Here is a 20057-nt window from a genome sequence, read left to right on the forward strand (position 1 = left end):
GGGTAGATTGTTTTGCAGTGGAGCGGTGCAGATTGTTTTGGAATGGAGTGGGTCAGATTGGAGTAGGACAGATTGTTTTGGACTGGAGTAGGGCAGATTAGTCTGGTTTGGAGTACAGCAGATTGGTCTGGATTGGAGTGGGGAAACATTTTTGGGATTGTAGTGGGGAAGATTGGAGTACGGCAGATTTTTTGGGATTGTAGTGGGCAGATTGTAGTGAGGCAAATTGGATTGGGGCAGATTGGAGTGAAGAGATATGTATTGGATTGGAGTGGGGTAGATTGAATTGAGCTATATTGGATTAGTGTAGAGTGACTGGATTGGAGTGAGGTGATCAGGGCAGTGGCAGTGGCAGTTGCAGTGGCAGTTCCCTGAGCCGCTTGGCGGATACGCTGGTAATCTGGGAGTGAAAACCGAGTGAATTTCTTTTAAAAAAAACTGAGTTTTATGTGACATTTTAGCCTGTATTTACTGTGTACTTTTAAAGCTTCTAACTCTTTTAAAGCTTTTAACTCGTATTCAGTGGCAGCTTACCTGGGGGATACTCGTGTGCCTCTGCTCCTTCTTCCTCCTTCTCGCCCCGGTCCGACGCGGTAACTAGTACCGTTGCGCGGAGGGCGGAGAAGGTCAGGGCAAGGCACTTCCGGGTCACTGGCAGGCAGCGGGGAGGCTCAAATGCGCATGCTCCGGCGCCCGCGCAGCGGACGCGCGCAGCCCGTCCGCGGCCGTACGGGGACCGGGGCCTGCCCCCCTGGTGGTTTTGGTAGTACTCTATGTTACAATAGGCTACACCTTCTTGCTCTTCGCACCAAAACCGCCGATACCTGCACTCACTCTTTGTCTGCCGATGGCTCCATTAGAGCCTGCAACCACTGTTCTTTTACATTTAACTATACGCTTGAGGGAAAAGTGGGCTTACCCACTCTTACCTGCAGTCTTTTAAACTGCCGTTCTCTCAAGAAACATGGATTAGAAATCCATGACCTCCTGACTGATAATCAGTTTGATATCATGTTCCTTACTGAAACCTGGCTGGACGAGGACGCTGACCCTGAGATCCTCGAAGCACTGCCAGCTGGTTACACTATCAGTCGTATTGATAGGGACTCTGGTAGGGGAGGTGGCGTGGCTATAATTTTTAAACACGACATTCAGTGCAAACTTCAGCCTATCACCATTACTGACTGTGAGGTCGGCCTGTTCACTATTATGACCGATAGCAAGAGCATTGTGAAAGGCCTCCTGGTTTACAGGCCTCCGGGGTATCCATCCCGGTTTGTATCTAGTCTGATTGATTACCTTACCCAACCTAGCAAGTTCATGGTGCTAGGTGATCTTAATTTACATCTGGAAGATGCCGGTTGCACAATGGCACAAGCTTTGCGCCAGGAGCTAGCGACACTTCAACTTCAACTCAGTGTCATGTGCCCGACCCATCAGAAGGGCCATCTACTTGACCCTATCTTTACCAACTGGAAGGAGGTTGTGGTAGGCACCCCCCTGCCCTTGATCTGGTCGGACCACTACTTAGTCCCTTTCGCGCTACAGACCCCCATGTCTAAGGTGCAAGAACACTCAAATGAGGGTATAGCCTGCCGGAAATGGGCTAGCTTTTCCCCAGACAAGTTTAAGAGTATCCTCCTGATGGGGGGCCCGCCTGGGGGTAAGGACGTTGATACTGCTTGTCTTGAACTGGATGGGAGGATAGAAGAAGCACTTAACAAGACTGCCCCCTGGTCGCGGAAAACACTAACTAGAACCAAAAAATCTGCCCCTTGGTTTAATAGTGTTTTGAGACTGGCTAAGGCAGATTGTAAACGTGTGGAAAGAGTATGGAGGAAGGACTTCTCGGTGCTAGGGAGAAATGAGTATAAAAAAATCGCTGAAAGCCTATCATAGGCTTATCAAGAAAACCAAGGCTGAACACTTCCTTGGAAGAATCAGGTCTGCTAAAAACTCCACTAGAGAACTATTTAGGGTCTATAAAGAGATTTCCTCTCTGGACTCTATAGCAGCGCCTGGTGAAAGTTCAGCAGAACGCTGTAACCAAATAGCGGAATTCTTCTGCGAAAAGGTACTAACAATCTACTCCTCCTTCCCTGAGGTGGCTCTGGCTGACCAAGACCATTTGGCTAGATCACGTCCTGTAACTGTAGCTGAAAAAACCACACCTTGGCCTTGAACGCCTAGATAATCTACGGCCCATTTCTCTTCTCCCCTATTTTGCCAAAATTGCTGAGAAAGTGGTCAACCAGCAGCTTACGGCTCATATTGGGAAATTCCATCTCCTACACCCCACCCAGTCGGGCTTCCGTGCATGTCACTCGACGGAGTCTGCCCTTCTCTTGGCCACTGAGACCATTCGGCAATTTGTGGACGCAGGTCACACTGCTGCCCTGATCCTACTTGATCTCAGTGCGGCCTTTGACACGGTGGCCCATAAGATACTGGTCGACCGTCTGAGGAGGGGAGGTGTGTCTGGGAGGGCCTTGGGCTGGCTCACCTCTTTTCTGAATAATCGTAGTTTTCAGGTGAGGCAGGGTAAGTTCTACTCGGAAGTGATGGCACTGCAGCAGGGAGTCCCTCAGGGCTCAATCCTAAGCCCCACCCTTTTTAATCTTTATGTGGCTCCCTTGGCTGAGATTGCGGAAGGCTACGGGATCAGAGTGGTATCCTATGCCGATGACACCCAATTGGTTGTGTCCTTGACTCAGGATAAACAATCTGCAGCTCCCAACTTGGTGGCGTGCCTCCAAGAACTTGCAGCCTGGATGGACATAAACTGTTTAAAACTTAACGGCAATAAGACCGAGGTGCTGGTTGTGGGGAAAGCTCCTTCTGTATGGTCGTCTGCGTGGTGGCCGCAGGATTTGGGCCCCACTCCGGCTCCTTGCGCCCAGGCAAAAAACCTGGGAGTCTGGTTCGATACCCACCTCTCGTTTGATTATCACACCAGACGGGTTGCGGGCACATGTTACGGAGTTTTAAAAAAACTTAGGAAGACCCTGGACATACTGCCCGCAGCAGCCAGAAAGACCATGATTCATGCACTTGTGACTTCCCGTCTTGATTATGGGAATGTCCTCCTTATGGGTGCTACAGAAAGGTGCATACAGAGACTTCAATGCGTACAGAACGCTGCGGTCCGTCTGGCCCTGAAGCGTCCTAGGAGAGCACCCTCCAAACCGGCTCTGGCTTCCCTTCACTGGCTCCCTATCCGGGAACGTGTTCGTTTTAAGGCACTATGTGTATGCTACCGCATTATGCATGGGATCTCACCAATCTATCTACGGAATCTTCTCACTCCCTACACCCCCACCCGCCGCCTCAGGTCTGAGGGGCTGGGCTTAGTATGTATTCTGATGGTAAAGAGAGCCAGGATGGAGGGCCGCTCCTTTCGGTTTTTGGCAGCCCAAGCCTGGAACAAACTCCCAGTATGCCTTAGAATGGAACCCGTTGAAGGCACTTTTAAGAAGAAACTCAAGACTCTCCTGTTCCCTCCTCAATAGACCTCAGTACCTGCTCTTGCTGCCTCATCTTAGCGTGGGGACACACTGTTCCTAGTGTAACCATGCGCTTTATAAGATTCGTTAACATAACATAACATAACAGGTGGATTGGAGTGAGGTGGATTGGTTGGAGTGAAGTGGATTGGATGGGAGTTAAGTGGATTGAATTGGAGTGGGGCAGATTAGAAAGGGTCTGATTGGAGTGGGGTTGCTTGCTTTGGATTGGAGTGTGGCAGATTGATTTAGATTGGAGTGGGGCACATTTTTTGTATTGGAGTAGGGTAGATTGTTTAGATTGGTGTGGGGTAGATTGTTTTGAATTGGAGTGGGGCAGATTGTTTTGGATTGGAGTGAGGCAAATTGTTATGGATTGAGCAGGGTAGATTGGAGTGGGGCAGATTGTTATGGATTAGCGAAGATTGGAGTGGGGTAGATTGTTTTGGAATGGAGTGGAGCAGATTGGTGTGGGTCAGATTGTTTTGGGTTAGAGTGGGTCAGATTGTTTTGTACTGGAGTGGATCAGATTATTTTGTATTGGGGTGGGGAAGACTGGAGTAGGGCAAATAGTTATGAATTGGAGTGGGGCAGATTGTTTTGGATTGGAGTGGGGCAGATTGTTTTGGTTCAGGGTGGAGCAAATTGCTTTTGACTGGGGTGGGCCAGACTGTCTTCGACTGGAGTGGGCCAGATTGTGTTTGAGCAGAATATTTGGACTGGATTGGAGCAAATTATTTTGTACAGGATTAGGGAAGATTGGTCTGAATTGGAGTAGGCAGATTATTTTAAATTGGAGTGGGGCAGATTGTTTTGGACTGGATCAGCTTGTTTTTGATAGGAGCAGGGATGATTGGCTTGGGGCAGATTGTTTTGGATTGGAGTGTGTTAGTTCGGCAGGGAGATTGTTTTAGATTGGCATGAGATGGATTGGTTGGAGTGAAGTGGAATGGATTGGAGTTAGGTGGATTGGATGGGAGTTGGGTGGATTGGATTAGAGTGTGACAATTGTTTTAGATTGGAATTTGGCAGACTGCTTTAGATTGGACTGGGCCACACTGTTTGGAATGGAGTAGGGTAGATTGTTTTGGATTGGAGTGGCACAGATTGTTTTGGAATAGAGTAAGGCAGAATGTTTGGGATTGCAGAGGGGCAGATTGTTTAGGATTGAGCGGGGTAGATTGTTTTGGATTGGAGTGAGGCAGATTGTTATGGGTTGGGCAGATTGTAGTCTGGCAGATTGATTTGGATTGGAGGGGGGCAGATTGTTTTGGATTGGAGTGGATCAGATTGTTTTGGACTGGATTAGGGAAGATTAGTATGAATTGGAGTGGGGCAGATTATTTTGGATTGGAGTTGGGCAGCTTGTTTGGACTTGAGTGGGGTAGATTGTTTTGGATTAGAGCAGGGCAGATTGGATTGGGGCAGATCGTTTTGGATTGGAGTGGGTTAGTTGAGTGCGACAGAATGTTTTGGATGGGAGTGGGGCAGAATGGAGTGAGGTGAGGTGGCTTGGAGCAGGGTAGATTAGATTGAGCTGGATTGGATTTGTGTGGAGTTGATTGGATTGGGAGGGCGCATTAGGATGGAGTGAGGTGGATTGGATTGGAGTGGGGCAGATTGTTTTACATCGGAGTAGGGCAGATTGTTTGGATTGGAGTGGACTAGGTTATTTTGGATTGTAGTGGGGCAGATTGTAGTGTGACAGATTGTTTTGGGGTGGAGTGGGGCAGATTGTTTTGGAGTAGAGTGGGGCAGATTGGAGTGGAGCAGATTGTTTTGGACTGGAGCAGGCCAGAATGTTTCAGATTGGGGTAGGGTGGAATGGAGTGAGGCAGATTGGTGTGGGGGCAGATTGTTTTGTATTGGAGTCGGGCAGATTTAAGTAAAATCAAAAATATTATTGTATAGCACTGGTTTTCACCTGCGAGGGTATACATGCACTGGGGGGTGGGGGAGGTTGCTGCTGCTGGAGGTGGTCAGTCAAACAGCCGGGTCTTGAAACCATTTCTGAATTCATGCAGGGCGGGAGAGGTTCAGAGGTGGAGGGGAGTCTGTTCCAGGTCTCGGATCCCAGTTAGCAGAAGGCATAGCCCCGCTACCTGCTTCGGTAGACATGGGTAGTGTGGGCGAGAAAGTGGGAGGCGAAGCGCAGATGTCTGAGGCAGTGGTGGAAGTTAACACTGTGGTGAAGGTAGACTGGTTCTACGTTGTGAAGGGCTTTGTATGTATGGGTTAGCATCTTGAACTGCCACCTTTCGTGGATAGTGAGCCAGTGAAGATTACTGAGGTGAGGGGTGATGTGGGCCCTCCTTGGGGGGGGGGGCAGATTGTTTTGGATTGGAGTGGGGCACATTTTTCGGATTGGAGTGGGGTAGATTGTTTTAGATTGGAGTGGGGGTTGGATGAGAAGATTGGACTGTGGTGGACTAGAGTGGATTGAAGTGAGTGGGGTGGCCTGGATTGGTCTGGGGTGGATTGGATTGAGTGAGGTGGATTGGTGTGGTGTGAAGTGAGGTAGAGTGGGGTAGATTCGAATGGATTGGTTTGGGGTGTACTGCACTGCATAATTTCAAAAATTACACATAACAAAGAAACATTATCGCTATGCAATATATAGAACAAGATATTTGTCATCTTTTGAGGATAGTACCCTCGAACAAAAACAAAATGAGTGGAAAGTGAGAAAAGAAGAAGAACTGCAAAAATAAAAGAAAGTTAACTATAGAAAATAAAATTTTGCAGTTGTGTTTGTCCAGCTGGGCACGTTTTTGCCAGTCACGACTTCTGTTTGAAGGGCACTGGAAAATAAAAAGAACAAAAGAGTACCTCAATCACGTCAGGAGCAACGAATGGGCAATGATTAAGTTTAACCAAGCAGTGCTTGGTCCCTGCTCCATACAAAGGGTCAGGAATTATGTTAGGCCTGCAGTGATCACTAAGCTGTGAAGAAGAGTCCCAAGCAAGCCAATAAATTGTAAGCAACAAGGCGAGTTCCAAGCTCGTTTTGTTAACAGCAGCGCCTCGCAAGCGATTTGCATGCGCTAGTGCATAATATCGCAGGCTCGACCCTAAAAAGGAGGAGGAAGGTGCAGAACAAGAGGTATAAGTGAATTCCCTGAGTTAAACAAACAATTGAAATGGCTTAAAGCAGGTCAACATTTTTAATTAAATAAGCTTGAAATTAAAAATGTAAATGTTTAGATACAAAATTCACGAATGTTTACTGATTTACGTTATTTCCTACACATTCACAGGTTTTACATTGATGATTCTACTTTTCCTTAAATTAAGCAATAGGGAAATGTGCGGACGAAATCAAGTCTCCCCATGTTAATAAACTATTACTGCATAACACCCGGAATGAACAACAGAAGACACTATAATACTCAAGTCATTATAGTTAGGTACATCAGATAAAAAATGGCAAATCACAGTAACAAATGGCCACGGTACAGTTTAATTTCAGTTGTATCCTGATGTGCTATTGGTTTTCACTTTAAAAATGTTAGTTCTGTATTTAAGCATTGTGTAGGTAGCTCTAGTAGGGAGCAAATAATTGCATTCTCAAAGCTCCTGATGGCTGAACTCTACGATTATTTTTTATGGTCTGTCTTGACAGCGCAGCTGTCGCCAGACAAATATGTGAGAGTCACTAGAGGGGATTTGACTCATGTTAGGACCAGGAGTGCATGTTTCAATTGGGAAGAATTTTTGTGCTTTCAGAAAAAGTTCTTGGCCTCCATGATTGTGATCAATTCAAAAAGAAGGACACAAAACCAAAGATGGGGAAAAAGGGAAGTCCTTGTATTTTGTAAATTATCTGCCGAAGTCTAGCGATGACAAGGGATCCCCACCTACCATTCTTGTGGACTCTACCTTGTGATCACCCTTTGCAGCAGCTCCTGCACTTCAAAGGTGTACCCTGGTTCTCTGCCGTGCTCTTGTGGTGCTCCGTGAAGTATAAAGTAATAAACACACTGTAAACGTGTCATTAAACTAACGTATTTGTATTTTTTAATTACATACGCACCCATCAAGCTCAGCTGTTTCGATGTAACAAAGACCATGTGGTTCACTGCTAGAGATGAGAAGCAAGTCTGCCTGCAAATCAATAACAATCCAATAATTATTGAAGGCCAACATCAGAAAGAAAATATAACAGGAAGTACAGTTTATCAATGTGAACAACATCTATAATCGACTTTTTGTTTCCTTTGACCTACTCAGCCCAAACCTTCAAAAGTGTTTTACATTTTCTATAGTAGACAATATGCAAGTTACATAGTCAGTGCTTTTAAATTGAGCCTTAACCCAATGGTAATGAGGAACAGCCCTAAGCATGCGTTTCTTCTTAGGTATGGCGCTTCCCTTGGTATAGGAGTGTAATGATTGAAACTCAAAGGGACAGCCAGGCCGTTTCAGGAGTTCTGGCAGTTCCGGTATGGCTGAACTAATGACGGAGCACTCAGCAGGGCCAGACTGGCCGTACCGTTTACCAGGCGTTTTCCGGGTGGGCAAGAAGGGTAGTGAAGCGTTTCTGACATGTGGGGGCCGGTTTTGTTGCTGTGGGCTGGCTTTGCTGTTTATCGGCCCCTGTAACAAAAGCGGCAGCAGTGCTTGACACTAGCGCACACCCCGACCCCCCACCCACTCCCTCTGCCTCCCCCCAACGGGGACCGGAGCTTCTCAGCCCCCCACCACCGCCCCTGGTGCCGGTCGAGCAAAATGCCAGGCCTGGAGTGGAGAATATCTGATGCCACTCTCACAGACAGCTAAGCACAATCTAGCACTCAGCCAATCGCAAGTCAAGCACAGGCGCAGCACTCACTTTAGTTGCTCATCTGAATGTTGTCAGGGCCGTCCAGAGGTTTGGGAAGCCATTTGTAAATCTTTGATTATTATTAAGTACTTATGGAGCACTTTGCCACCCGTAGGCGTGCCAGCGCTGATAGTGCAACACAGAAACTTAAGAAAGATAGTTAGGTTCTTTAGAGAGAAGTAATACTCTTGGATAACCAGGTTTTACACTGTTTCCGGAATGGGAATAGCTGATTTAAAGAACGTAAAGCAAGGGAGAGAGAGTTCCATAATCTTCTGGCTACTTTATAAGAGAAAGATCCTCAAATCTTTCCCTTTTAACTAAAGGTACTCTAGTCAGATAAGCATTAGAGAAAAGCAAGGTTCTGCGAGGAGAGTCGAATGGGCAGGGAGCGTGATATTTGAGGCCCTGTGGGCAATGCAGAGGGATTTAAGCTTAATCCTCTGTGCCGCCGGAAAAATAATAATGAAGAGAGTTCAGGGCTGGTTTAGCAGATTGACTCCTTGGTAAATTAAACAACAGCTCCGCAGCACAGTTCTGTACCACCTGCAGTTTCCGGATTGTGGCCATCCGGGCACCCAAATAAACGGAAATACTATACTCCAAGAAAGAATAAGGGCCTGGACCATCAGCTTCCTAGAATTAAAATTAAGAAGAGGGAGAATCTTCTGAAGCATTCAAAGCAAACCATAACAGGTGGCTGCTAGTTTCACTGAGCGAAGATCAAACTAGAGCAATCTGTCCAACCATATACCAATGCTTTTGATAGCTGTTTTAGGAGGAGAGGGAGACGTAAACGACTTGGCCGGTCTAATCTCAAATCGTGGCTTAGATTATTAAGAATATAGGCTCGGTTTTATCCCCGTTCTTTATCACACACTGCACTCTGTAGTACATTTAGTAGTACTAAAATAGTATTACAAAATGCTACTCACAAAACTATGGGCAGAAATCTCCCCTTCTGCCTCTCCTATCTTTTCTATGCTCAGCTCCAGCTGATAGGGTCTCCACACACATAGGTATATGTTTTAGTAATAAATGTGGAAGGAACCTAGGGAAGCAGCGGTAAAATCGAGAATACTTACTACCAAGGGCCTCGTTACGACTTTGGCGATGCGATCGCGGTGGTCCTGCCAAGCATATGCCCTACTGACAGTCGCAACTCCACCAGGGAACAGCAATTCCCTAGCAGCTCTGGCGGGGCAATGGCGGTCCGTCCGCCCTCATTTTCATAGGGCGGTCGGAACACTGCCACCGCCGCGCCATCGCAAGTCTCGTAATAGAGCCCTAAATGGGAGGGGATTAGGAAAAAGTAAGGAGGGGCTTACGGAGGGATAAAGAAGGTTGCAAAGTGGGACATGCAAATACAAACATCCACCTACAAAAGAGCATGCTAATTGCTATTCACAAAATGCACTACTAAAGTTAGTATAGCGCAAAAAAAGTATAGCTTCCTATCAGATGGAACAGTGACCAAATCCCAAAACTGCGCAAGCGCATTAGTGGACTTAAAGATTAAGAATTCACCAGTCAGCGTTGCATTCTCAGCCATGTGCTGTCCTTCTGTAGGGAGGAAGCCCAATAATGTTTTTTCAGAACACACCTTGAAGGAATTTTCTCAGTCTCAGCCTAGGTCACCAAGGCCAATCACCTTCAATAGCTGCCTTACTGAGGTCAGCCATGGGAATTTGTTGGCTTTATCCAGCTTATCTCATCTAAGGCTGCTGCATAATGTGTCAGCTCTGAGTGACCCAGTTCCTATGCCAGTATAGGAGGGGTCGCAAATGAGCTTTGAGAGTTACTTTGTTCATGCCCAAATCCATACATAAAGGATGCAGATGAGTGCCAATTGGGAGTGACACCAGTTCTCTTACTAATTTCTTCTTTGATTTTGCCAGGACCATAATGTTGCCATACCTGTAGAGCTCTGCGCTGTACAAAGCAGCTCCTAGAGCTTTGACTTCATAGATTTTCAAAGTGGGTGCAACAGTCCTCTGCCTATGCTTTAAGGTTTCAACATCAAAAATGTTGACCCCAAGATACATTTGGTGAAAGCTTAATGCCCAGGTATGTAAATGAGTCTACCTGTTCCAGTACTTGCTCCCCAGGGATAGCTTTCCCTTAAACGTCTTACAATGTTTGAATGCCATACATTTTGTTTTCTCGAATTTATCTCTAAACAACGCTCCAAACAAAAATCACTAAAGATCGACTAGAAGGTTTTGCAGACCACAAGGTGTTTTAGAAATTAAGAAAGTGTCGTTCGCAAACAACAATAGCGGTATCTTGCCCTTTGCCAAGGATGAGGCATCAGCCTCAATTTTTAAGACGTAGTGTACCAGACCATTTGTATATAAGAAAAATAAAGTGGGAACCAGTCCATATCCCTGCTGGATGCCCTTTAACACAGCAATATTTTAAGTTAGTTGTCCTTGCGAGCCCCACTGAACTTGGGAAAAGCTGTTATTGTGTAGTTTAACCAGCAAAGATAGTATGTCAAGAGGCATCACCATTTCTGACAGAATTGAAAAAGCAGATTTAAGACATATGGGTTACCTTTGCCAATCAAGACCGTCTTCAAGTGTATTATAGCAAATCTGAAGACCTGATCTTTTGTTGAGCTCTTGGGTCTAATACTTGCTTGCAACGGGCTTATAATAGCATTACTTTCTACCCAATGTTGGATCTTTACTAGTACCGTTCTGCAAAAGACTTTCGGTAGGCAGTCAATTAAACTTATAGGCCTGTAATTGGCTGGCAGGCTCTTACCCCCCTTTTTATACCCTAGTACCACCTCCGTTCCCTGCCAAGAGGCCAGAATAGGAGTTTTCTTGGCTATCTCGTTTACAATACCCAATATGTAGTTTGTCCATACATCTCTATCATAGAGATAGACATCTACTGGAATGCTGTCTGAACCAGCAGCTCTCCCTCTGGAAAAGGTGGCCAACGAATTAAAAACATCTTCCCTGAAAAAGGGTGGCGGGTTAAAATTAATCAATGTGGCATTCAAGGATGTTCCATCTAGGTTTGTGGCACCATCATAAATATAGGGCTGCAAAGTGATTGAACCAATGCACAGAAGAGACATCATTCTGGGGTTCAAACCCTGCTGTATGCTCTCCTCTGGCCATTAGCCTAAAGAACCAAAAGTCATCCTTGGACACACATGTCTCCACTCAATCTTGCCATCTCTTGTTGTCCCACTCTTTTGGCTCTGGCCAGTGACACCTTATACAATTTCCTGGTGGATGCTATCAGAGGGGAGTTTGTTTCTTTCATGGTCTCAGCTAATATCCGTCTTAGCTTTCTACACTTACTATTGAACCAGCTACCCCATGCACTATGAGCCGACTTTTTACTTACACAAGGAGATACAAAGTGAGCAGCAATATCCTCAAAAAACTCTGTGTGCATCTTGATAACCTCATGTTTATCCTTTGTTACATCTCTGCATTACAATATTTTGGGCAGAAAATCTAGAGCCGCTTTCTTTATAGTAGTTAGAAGCTCAGGTTTCTCACTAATTTGCGGCCATTTACGACAGTGTTTATCTGCTGTATGTTCGATGTTCCTAGTTCTAGTAAGAGCTGAGCAATCAAACCAGAACTTATTAAATAAATCCTCCCGAGTGAGGCATAAAGGGTTATGATCACTCACTTCCCTTCTAGTACAGTCATGTCATTAACTAGGTGCCACAGTTTTAGAACGACCATTACATACTCAATGCGATCTATAGTTCTAATAGTAAATGCCCCCTCATGGTCAGATTTAGTCCTTTCATTTGTTGCTCCTATGCCAAATTCGATAGTGAGCTGGAGTGCAGCCCATGTCCATGAGTTAACCAGGGCAACCTTCAGATGAGGAATAGCCCATCTTTCGTCCTTCTCTGCAGTGGTTTCAACATCGTCCCTATCAAGGGGCTCAAATGTGGTATTGAAATCACCAGCAAGAATCAGAATAACCCTGGGCTGTTGTCAATCCCAGAAGGCTTGCAGGGAATGGATTGCTTGCGAGGCAGCCCCACCCATTTCCCCCTGCTCTTACGTTAGCAGCTCTAGGCATCAGCGCACACCCCCCCACCCCCCCCTTTGCTGCAACAATGTCACCTTTAAGGTCAGAATCTGGTCCATTTTACCCATAAGACCTTACATCAATTTCAACTCTCCCACCTCCACTTTCAACTCCATAATAAGAGGAAGATAAGTGGTCATGTTGGGTGTCAATTAAGTAGGGTGTACTGGACCGGTCCCCAGTGCACTTCGATTCATTGCAGATGTAACTGTGGACCCACCTCCTCCTCCATCAGGCGAGGGAATATATTTTGACATACTACCGGTGTAACTGGAAATGGCACTGTGACCCCTGTTGCATCTGATTGCACAGGTCTTGAACAGTGGGTGGAGGGTGGAGAGGATGTGGCCTTGCGGCTTGAGACGTAGACCTCTAAGCTGGGGAACCGGGTCCGAGTCTCGGCAAAGAAGCTCATCATCCTGTGATTCTGGGCAAATTACTTTATCTCCCCGTGCCTCACAAAAAAAAAGAATGTGTCCTTCTGTAACAAAACTGGTGCTCATGTAAAGCCCTCTGATTTCTCGGGTCTAGTTCATGCTATATAAAACTCTTTTAAAAAAAAAGGGTGGTGTCACTGTTTTGTGAAAGTAGCTTGAACTTTTTTGGGAACACTTTTTCGCTTTAGTGGCAACATCTTCATTTTGAGCAGTAACAGCCCCTGTAGTAGACTCCACCTTTTAAATTAGCTGATCAATCTCACTTAAGGTTTGAGTGCCAATTCGCCGAGTAGTTTTACTATATTTCGCAATCCGTTGCACAGATTGTACCGCTTTCCGTTTCCCCATATTACCAAAGTAACCCAAGTAGACAATGGCCATTTTAATTACTAATAATCAAATTCAGGTCTTGTTCTCCATTAATGTCCAGCAAAATGTAAATAGACAGTTAAGCCCCTTAACTTCACCTTAACGAGAGTGCACCCCACTAGATCCCTTGCTTAAACCTGGCCCTGTGTACCCTTTATTCCACTTATTAACTGTGTGATTCAGTTTTAATAGCCCATGTGTCCTAGCATACAGCTGCACAAATCATGTTAAATAAAAGAAAATCAGAATGTTAAATAACATTTTTATTTTTAAGAGTTAAAAGTTATTTTCATTGTATTTGTTTTCCAATTAAATACATTATTTATTATTTTATTTAAAATAATTAAATATTTGTAAACCTGTACTAAAAAGTTTAATTAAACAATATGCTTTAAAAACAATTACTAAATCCTAATGTTATTTAAAAAATAATTGTGACAGGGAGGTTTAATAATAACAATTATAAAATGATTTTGTATATTTTATTTAAATAGCTATTAAACATTTAAGTGGTTAGGTAATGTGCCTATTTTTGTTAGTTCTGGATTCATAATAATTATTTCAACCGAATTTACATTTTTATTTGACATCGAAATATTTGAATATTTTGTAAATATCTGTTAAATGCCATTATTTTTCTCTACACTTTAACATAGAGGGATCTCCACACTGTTGCCGGAGTCCTGTGTCTGTGAAAAGCTACTAATTGAAATGTTGCACTTCTAAATCCTACTTTAGCAGGCTTCACCTCCAGTTCTAAGGGGTTTGAGACATATATGTATGTACCTAATAATAAATGTACTCTCAGAAATGGTGAATAGCAAAAAAACAAACTTGTAAATAGTTAATGGCAAAAAAATGAAAATCAATTTACATGTGATTAAATCTATATATGTACACTTACCTTCGTGAATAGGCCCTTCCTTGGATGCCCAGAACCTGCTGCTTGCCATGTAGCATGCATGTGTGTAAAAAATTTGCCCAAAAATTTGTGGAGGAAATTAACTGTAACAACTTGAATTTAAGCTTCACAGCACAGATAAGTAGAGAAAATATCTACTTTCTTGATGTAGAAGTATTCATTGTCAACAACAAGATGGAAACTAGACTAGACAGAAAGACAGCTGCTGGGAATACAGTATTACATGCACAAGTCATCACCCCGCTCATTTGATTGACAGCATTCCATACGGGGAGATGCTCTGCATTCGTAGAATTTGTAGCTCTGACACAGAGTGCATGTTGGCTCAGATACAAAGTAGGGATAGGTTCCTGGACAGGGGCTATTACAAAAAAATGTTCAATAGGGCTATGAACAGAACTGCCCATATAGATCGATCTCAAGCACTCGCCAAAACCAATAACAATGATTTTGATGACGAGCATACTAAGTCCCCCACTAGATTGATCCTTACCTACAACCTACAACACAAAGCCCTACGTAAAATCATTAATAAGAACTGGGCTTTGGTGCAAAGTGATTCTGTTTTGAGAAGTCAGGTCACAAGATCCCCCTGTATCATCTTTAGGAAGGCTCGTTCAATGAGCAATTCCCAAGTTAAAAGCAGCCCAGAGGTGGTGATGCCCAAAACATGGTTGAGTTCTAGGAAAGGATTAACGCGAGGCACCAATTGCAAGGCATGTAAATATGGGGTTAGGAAAACCAGTTATATAACACCATTCAAACCCAATCCAGTACCTATCACCAAAAGTGTCAACTGCAAAACAGAATACGCTGTTTACGTGCTGGAGTGTTCATGTAACCTGCAATATATAGGATGCACAAAATTGCAGGTACATAAACGAGTGCTCCAGCACTTGAGGCCCATCACAAACAACAATGTCACTTACCCGGTTGCCCGACATTTTAAGGAACATCATGACAGCAAATTAGACAATGTGAGATATTTTGTCTTGGATACGATCCTTCCCCAAAAACAAGGAGGCAACCGGGAAGCCATGCTCAGGAGACTCAAGACTAGGTACATCCTAGAACTCGACAGTAAGATACCCCAGGGTCCGAATTCGAGCGAAGATTTTTATACACGTCTGTGATTGATCTTAATTGCTTTTAAATGTTGTTTTAAGCATGATCTTAAACTCATTTAGCTGCTGCCTACAAGATAAATTGTTTTAGCTTTCATTTTCTCTTTTTTGCACATTTACACTTTAGTAAATCACGGCTGTGATTTCTATAGGTGACTTTTTTGCACTATTTGCACATGCTCTTTAGGCAATTTTAGCCATAGAAACTTCTTTAATTAAGGCCCACTTGGGCAGGACTTGGCTTAATCAACTGCATTTGTACCCTTTATAGCACAACGGCATTATCAGATCTCATTCAGTACTCATACATGGTCTGCACACAGGTATCAGGGCCAATTAACTGATTTATGGCATGGTTTTAGGATTGAACATTGTTTATAATTCTTGTTTATGACATTTTTTCAGTGAAATACTTGTTTAGCCCGTTCTTAGCACCTTTTTAAATTTTAAGAATTTGCTTTACCTATGCTTGGTTTTAAATATTTATCAACTGTTTTAAATATTTTACCAATTTGTGCTTCTTAATGTGTATATTAATGATGATAATGATATGTTTATCTCTGTTTATATATGCATTCGGGACATTTCTTGTCTTTTTAAGCTATTTAATGCAAGTTTCTTCTGTGTCTATCATGCTATGGTGTTTTTGAAACTATCACATGCTAGCACTGTCACTTTAAATATATGAAAGCACTCCACATGCGTGTCATGTGATCGAGGGCACTGCGTTGCCCGAAACGCATCATGGCGGTGGTGCAGGGCGTCCACAAAATAAAGTACATTTGCACCAGTAATGGGTCTGCATTCGTCATCCTTTGGCAGAAAATTATACTTGGCGAAGTAAGATATATATATATATAAGTAGAATTGTCACTTCTGAATCTCCCTGATGAATCGGACACCGACACGGGGGTAGCGTTGGCAATTTCGTCTCTCGTTTAATTCTTGTACACTGTAACACGTTTCGGCACACCTGCCTTGATCACACAGCAATCGCCATAAAAACAATACATCTAAAAAGCAGAGTAGCGTGGTCACATGACTCGTGATTCTCAATAGGCAGCAAAGACAGACTCCAAATGGTCAAGAGATTGCAGCTCCAGTCCCCACCTACAACTGCTGAACTCTTTAGGCGGGTGCTTCCAAACGTGATGGTAGATATCACGATAAACATCCAAGCTCCAATAGATTGTCATGCAGAATACTGTTAATTGTGGCACTGAGGAAAATGACTCGTGGGACATTAATGTCATTAATAAATATTGAGACATTGCCCAGTCAATATGGTGGCCAGAATCGATGAAACGTACCTGCATTCCCTTCTTGCTTTCAACTACCAGGAACTCACCAATGAGGAAGGTGCTTGTATTATTTAAGAAAGTCAATGTCGTCCGCTCAGAATATACATTTTAAGCATTGAGAAAGGATATGTACCGAAATGCGTCTGCATTAATAAATGTATTCTATTCACCGTGCGAGTGTCTATTGGAGCTTGGATATATATTATATATATATATATTATAAATATCTCTGAATGACTAGCTTGGGTTTGAGAAGACAACAATATTAAATTATAATTGAAACAGTGCACAGGGTGCTCTATTTTTCTTTTTTAGCCCTTCTTTCAACCGCAGCTAATACTCTCCATTCTCCTGAACGCAAAGAAGCTAAATCATTTCCACACTGAATCAAAAATGCAGGCCACAGTCATCAACAAATTAAATGGAAAGGAACTGTTCAATATATAATATGTTTCAGCTCAAGGAAGAAGAATTAAGTGACCCAATTCTCTCTCACATGCAGCATCTAGGCCATGATCTAATAGAGCTACCAAAACAACTGTATTGTCATGTCACTGCTCATCTAGATATCCTTGACTTTCTGTTCTACCACCACCTGTGCGCTCCATGGCCACTGCTTTCGCTTTGGTCTGTTAACCAGCCCAGAGCTGCAGCTTTGTACCTTTGGTACCTTGGTGCAACCATTGGACCGTGTGGGGTTGAAGTCCCAAGTCTCTACACCATGAGATAAAGTCCGACTAAATATCAAGGCAATTTTTCTTCACTGCTCCCTGATCCAGACGGGCCATTTTAGTAGCTGCTTTTACCCAATCTTCCAACCTAGGGGATAGGGGATTTCTCCATTTAATACATATTTCTCTCCGGGCTATCAGAATAAGATAGAGCAATAGGTCTCTGTGTGATTGTTTCAGCAACTTACTGATCCTGCCATCTTCGCCAAATAAAACAAGTGCCACATTCAAAGTAACTTCCCTGCCGAAAATCCCACTAAAGGCGTTCTCAATTCCCTTCCAGTAGCCTCTCAGCTTTGGGCATTCAAAAAACATGTGGAGATTATTTGCTTCTATATAATCGCATCTTGGACACTTGGGAGAGGGAGCAAACTTTGCTACCTTTGCTGGAGTCCAGTACAAACGATTAATAATGAAAAAGTGATTTCTTTTCAGGTTGGCCGGTTTTATAAATGTAAACAGAAGCTTCAGAGAGTATTCACATACTACTGCAATATCACACTCAAAGGAGACCCCATTCCACACCAAGTGTAGCGGCAGACACTCATTATCGTCTGCCTCCAAGAGCTTCTCATACCATTTAGAGATTTTGTTACTCTTTGGTTTTATATCTTGGAAAGATTGCTCCAGGCTCCCAGTCACCTAAGGTTTCTTTCTGAACAGATGTAAACCAAGAAGTTAATTGTATGTATTTGAACCTAGAGAAGTCTCTTCAGATCTTCACAGGGATGAACTCCTCCCGATGTTATTAAGTCCGACTATTTTGTAATGCCCGCCTTTCTAATTTGAGTACTTAGGCTGTCCATAAGGCATACCAGGGTCCCAGGGGATTCCCAAATTGGAGCGAAGTCAGAATAATAACCTAATCCCCATCTGCTCCTGACTTTATACCACAGGCAAAGGGCGGACCACAGTACCTTTAAACTAACTTTTTGAAGTACCTAGGAGCACCAAATTTATATAGAAAACCTTCCCCATCATCCAGCCTAGTCATTTCACCCAAGAGTCTTCCCCAAGTGGAATCGTCGGGCTTTCCAAGCAGCATCTGGATGTTTTAAAATTGAAAAGTGACACAGTACCAATTAATATCTGGGAGTGCCAACCCTCCTTTAACTAGCCTTCGTCTAAGCTTCTTCCAGGCCAGCCTTGAACCCTTATATGCCCAGATAAAACTTACAATCGTCCCCTGGATTTTGCTTATACCCCGCTTTGGAAATCCAAGTGGGATGGCATTGAATATGTAAGTTAATTTACGGAGAATAACCATTTTGACTAAATTAACCCTTCCATAGAAAGTTAATGGAAGGTTTTTCCACTTTGCAAAGCGCTGGTCAATTTCTTTTACTACCCTATTAAGGTTGATCTGTGGAATTTTCTCAATATCTTTGGTGATTATAATACCCAGATATTTAAAACTTTGACTCATTCTCCCCTCTTGAATATTCCAACACATCACCTCGGTTTTAGAGGTGTTGGCTAGGTAACCTGACATAGATCCAAATTCTTCTAACAGAGTTTCAACCCTCTGCATTGCCATGACTGGATTAGCAGTGTATAAAAGCAGATCATCTGCATATGGGGCGATCTTGCAGCTATATCGGTGAGATTTAAAAGGGGGTATTAAAGCGTATGCTCTTATTGCCTGTGATAATGGTTCTATATATATATTGAACAACAAAGGCGAGAGGGGGCAACCCTGTCTCGTTCCTCTTAATATGTTAAAGGTAGATGTTAGACCCCATTTAATAATATCTTAGCGGAAGCCCTGTGATAGTTTTTTTTCTAAAGTCTGGATAAAAATGGGGCTGAAGCCCATAGTTCTTAACACTTCCCATAAATACACCCAGCACACTCTATCGAACCCCTTGGCCGTATCAAGTGTCACCACGGCCAAGGGTTCAGATCGAGCTGTTGCCAGATCTATATTGCCAATGAGTTGCTGCGTCTGTTCCTGGATATAGCTCTTGGAGATAAACCCTTTCTGGTCTGAATTGATAAATTGTGGTGCAATTTTGGCTAGTCTCCCTGCCAGAATGCTTATGATGATCTTATAGTCAGCATTCAGCAGGGTGATCGGCCTATAAGAATCGGCCCCCTAACAAGTCCTTAGCAGGCTTCAAAATGAGCACAATTGTTGCCTCCTTCCAGGACCTCAGTACCTGACCCCCTAATTAATAGATCGAATTAAACAGAATGCCCATTTTCTGAGCCATTTCCTCTAATAGGAGTGTATGCACCTCATAAGGAAGGGCATCTGTACCTGCCGCTTTGTTATTTTTACTTTTCCCAGGGTGCAACCGGATCTCGTCCTCCGTTATTGGGGCATCGAGCTTTGCACAACTTTCTGCTATTAAGATAGGCAAAGATTTTTCCCCTAACCAAATTTTAAGGAACTCAGGATTTGGGAAGGTCTCCTCCTTATAGAGGTCAGAAAATAAAGTAAGTAAACAGGCCTGCATATCTTCCGATTTATTTGATGTCTGACCATTTTAATTTATGATTAATTCATTTATATGGTTCTTTGCCCGGTCCACCCTAGCCTTCCAGGCCAGGAGTGCTCCAGACTTTTCCCCATACTCAAAGTTCTGCATGGACTTAGTCAGCCATTGTGCCTTACATTTCTGGTCTAATTTGATCCTATAATCCTGACGGTCGCTCTTGAGCAGCCTCTGTGCTTGCAGCATTCTTTTGGGTTTCCCCCAGTTCAACCGGAGCAGATCTGTTTCCCATTGAGAGATTTTATCTTCCATGCCTTTTAACACACAAGATCCCTC

At 43.6% G+C, this 20057-nt stretch overlaps 1 protein-coding gene across 1 annotated transcript in view; it reads right to left on the reverse strand.

Moving 5' to 3' along the window:
• ATP8B4 (ATPase phospholipid transporting 8B4 (putative)) overlaps positions 1 to 20057 on the reverse strand; it is a 3731093-nt gene that overhangs the window by 2348004 nt on the left and 1363032 nt on the right. Inside the window, exon 7 of the mRNA XM_085644229.1 lies at positions 7537 to 7607. Within this exon, the coding sequence (XP_085500355.1) occupies positions 7537 to 7607 (71 nt within the window). The remainder of the gene's footprint in view (positions 1 to 7536; positions 7608 to 20057) is intronic.

This window comes from Triturus cristatus, chromosome 3_1 (assembly GCF_964204655.1).
Source record: "Triturus cristatus chromosome 3_1, aTriCri1.1, whole genome shotgun sequence".
NCBI classification, from domain to species: domain Eukaryota; kingdom Metazoa; phylum Chordata; class Amphibia; order Caudata; family Salamandridae; genus Triturus; species Triturus cristatus.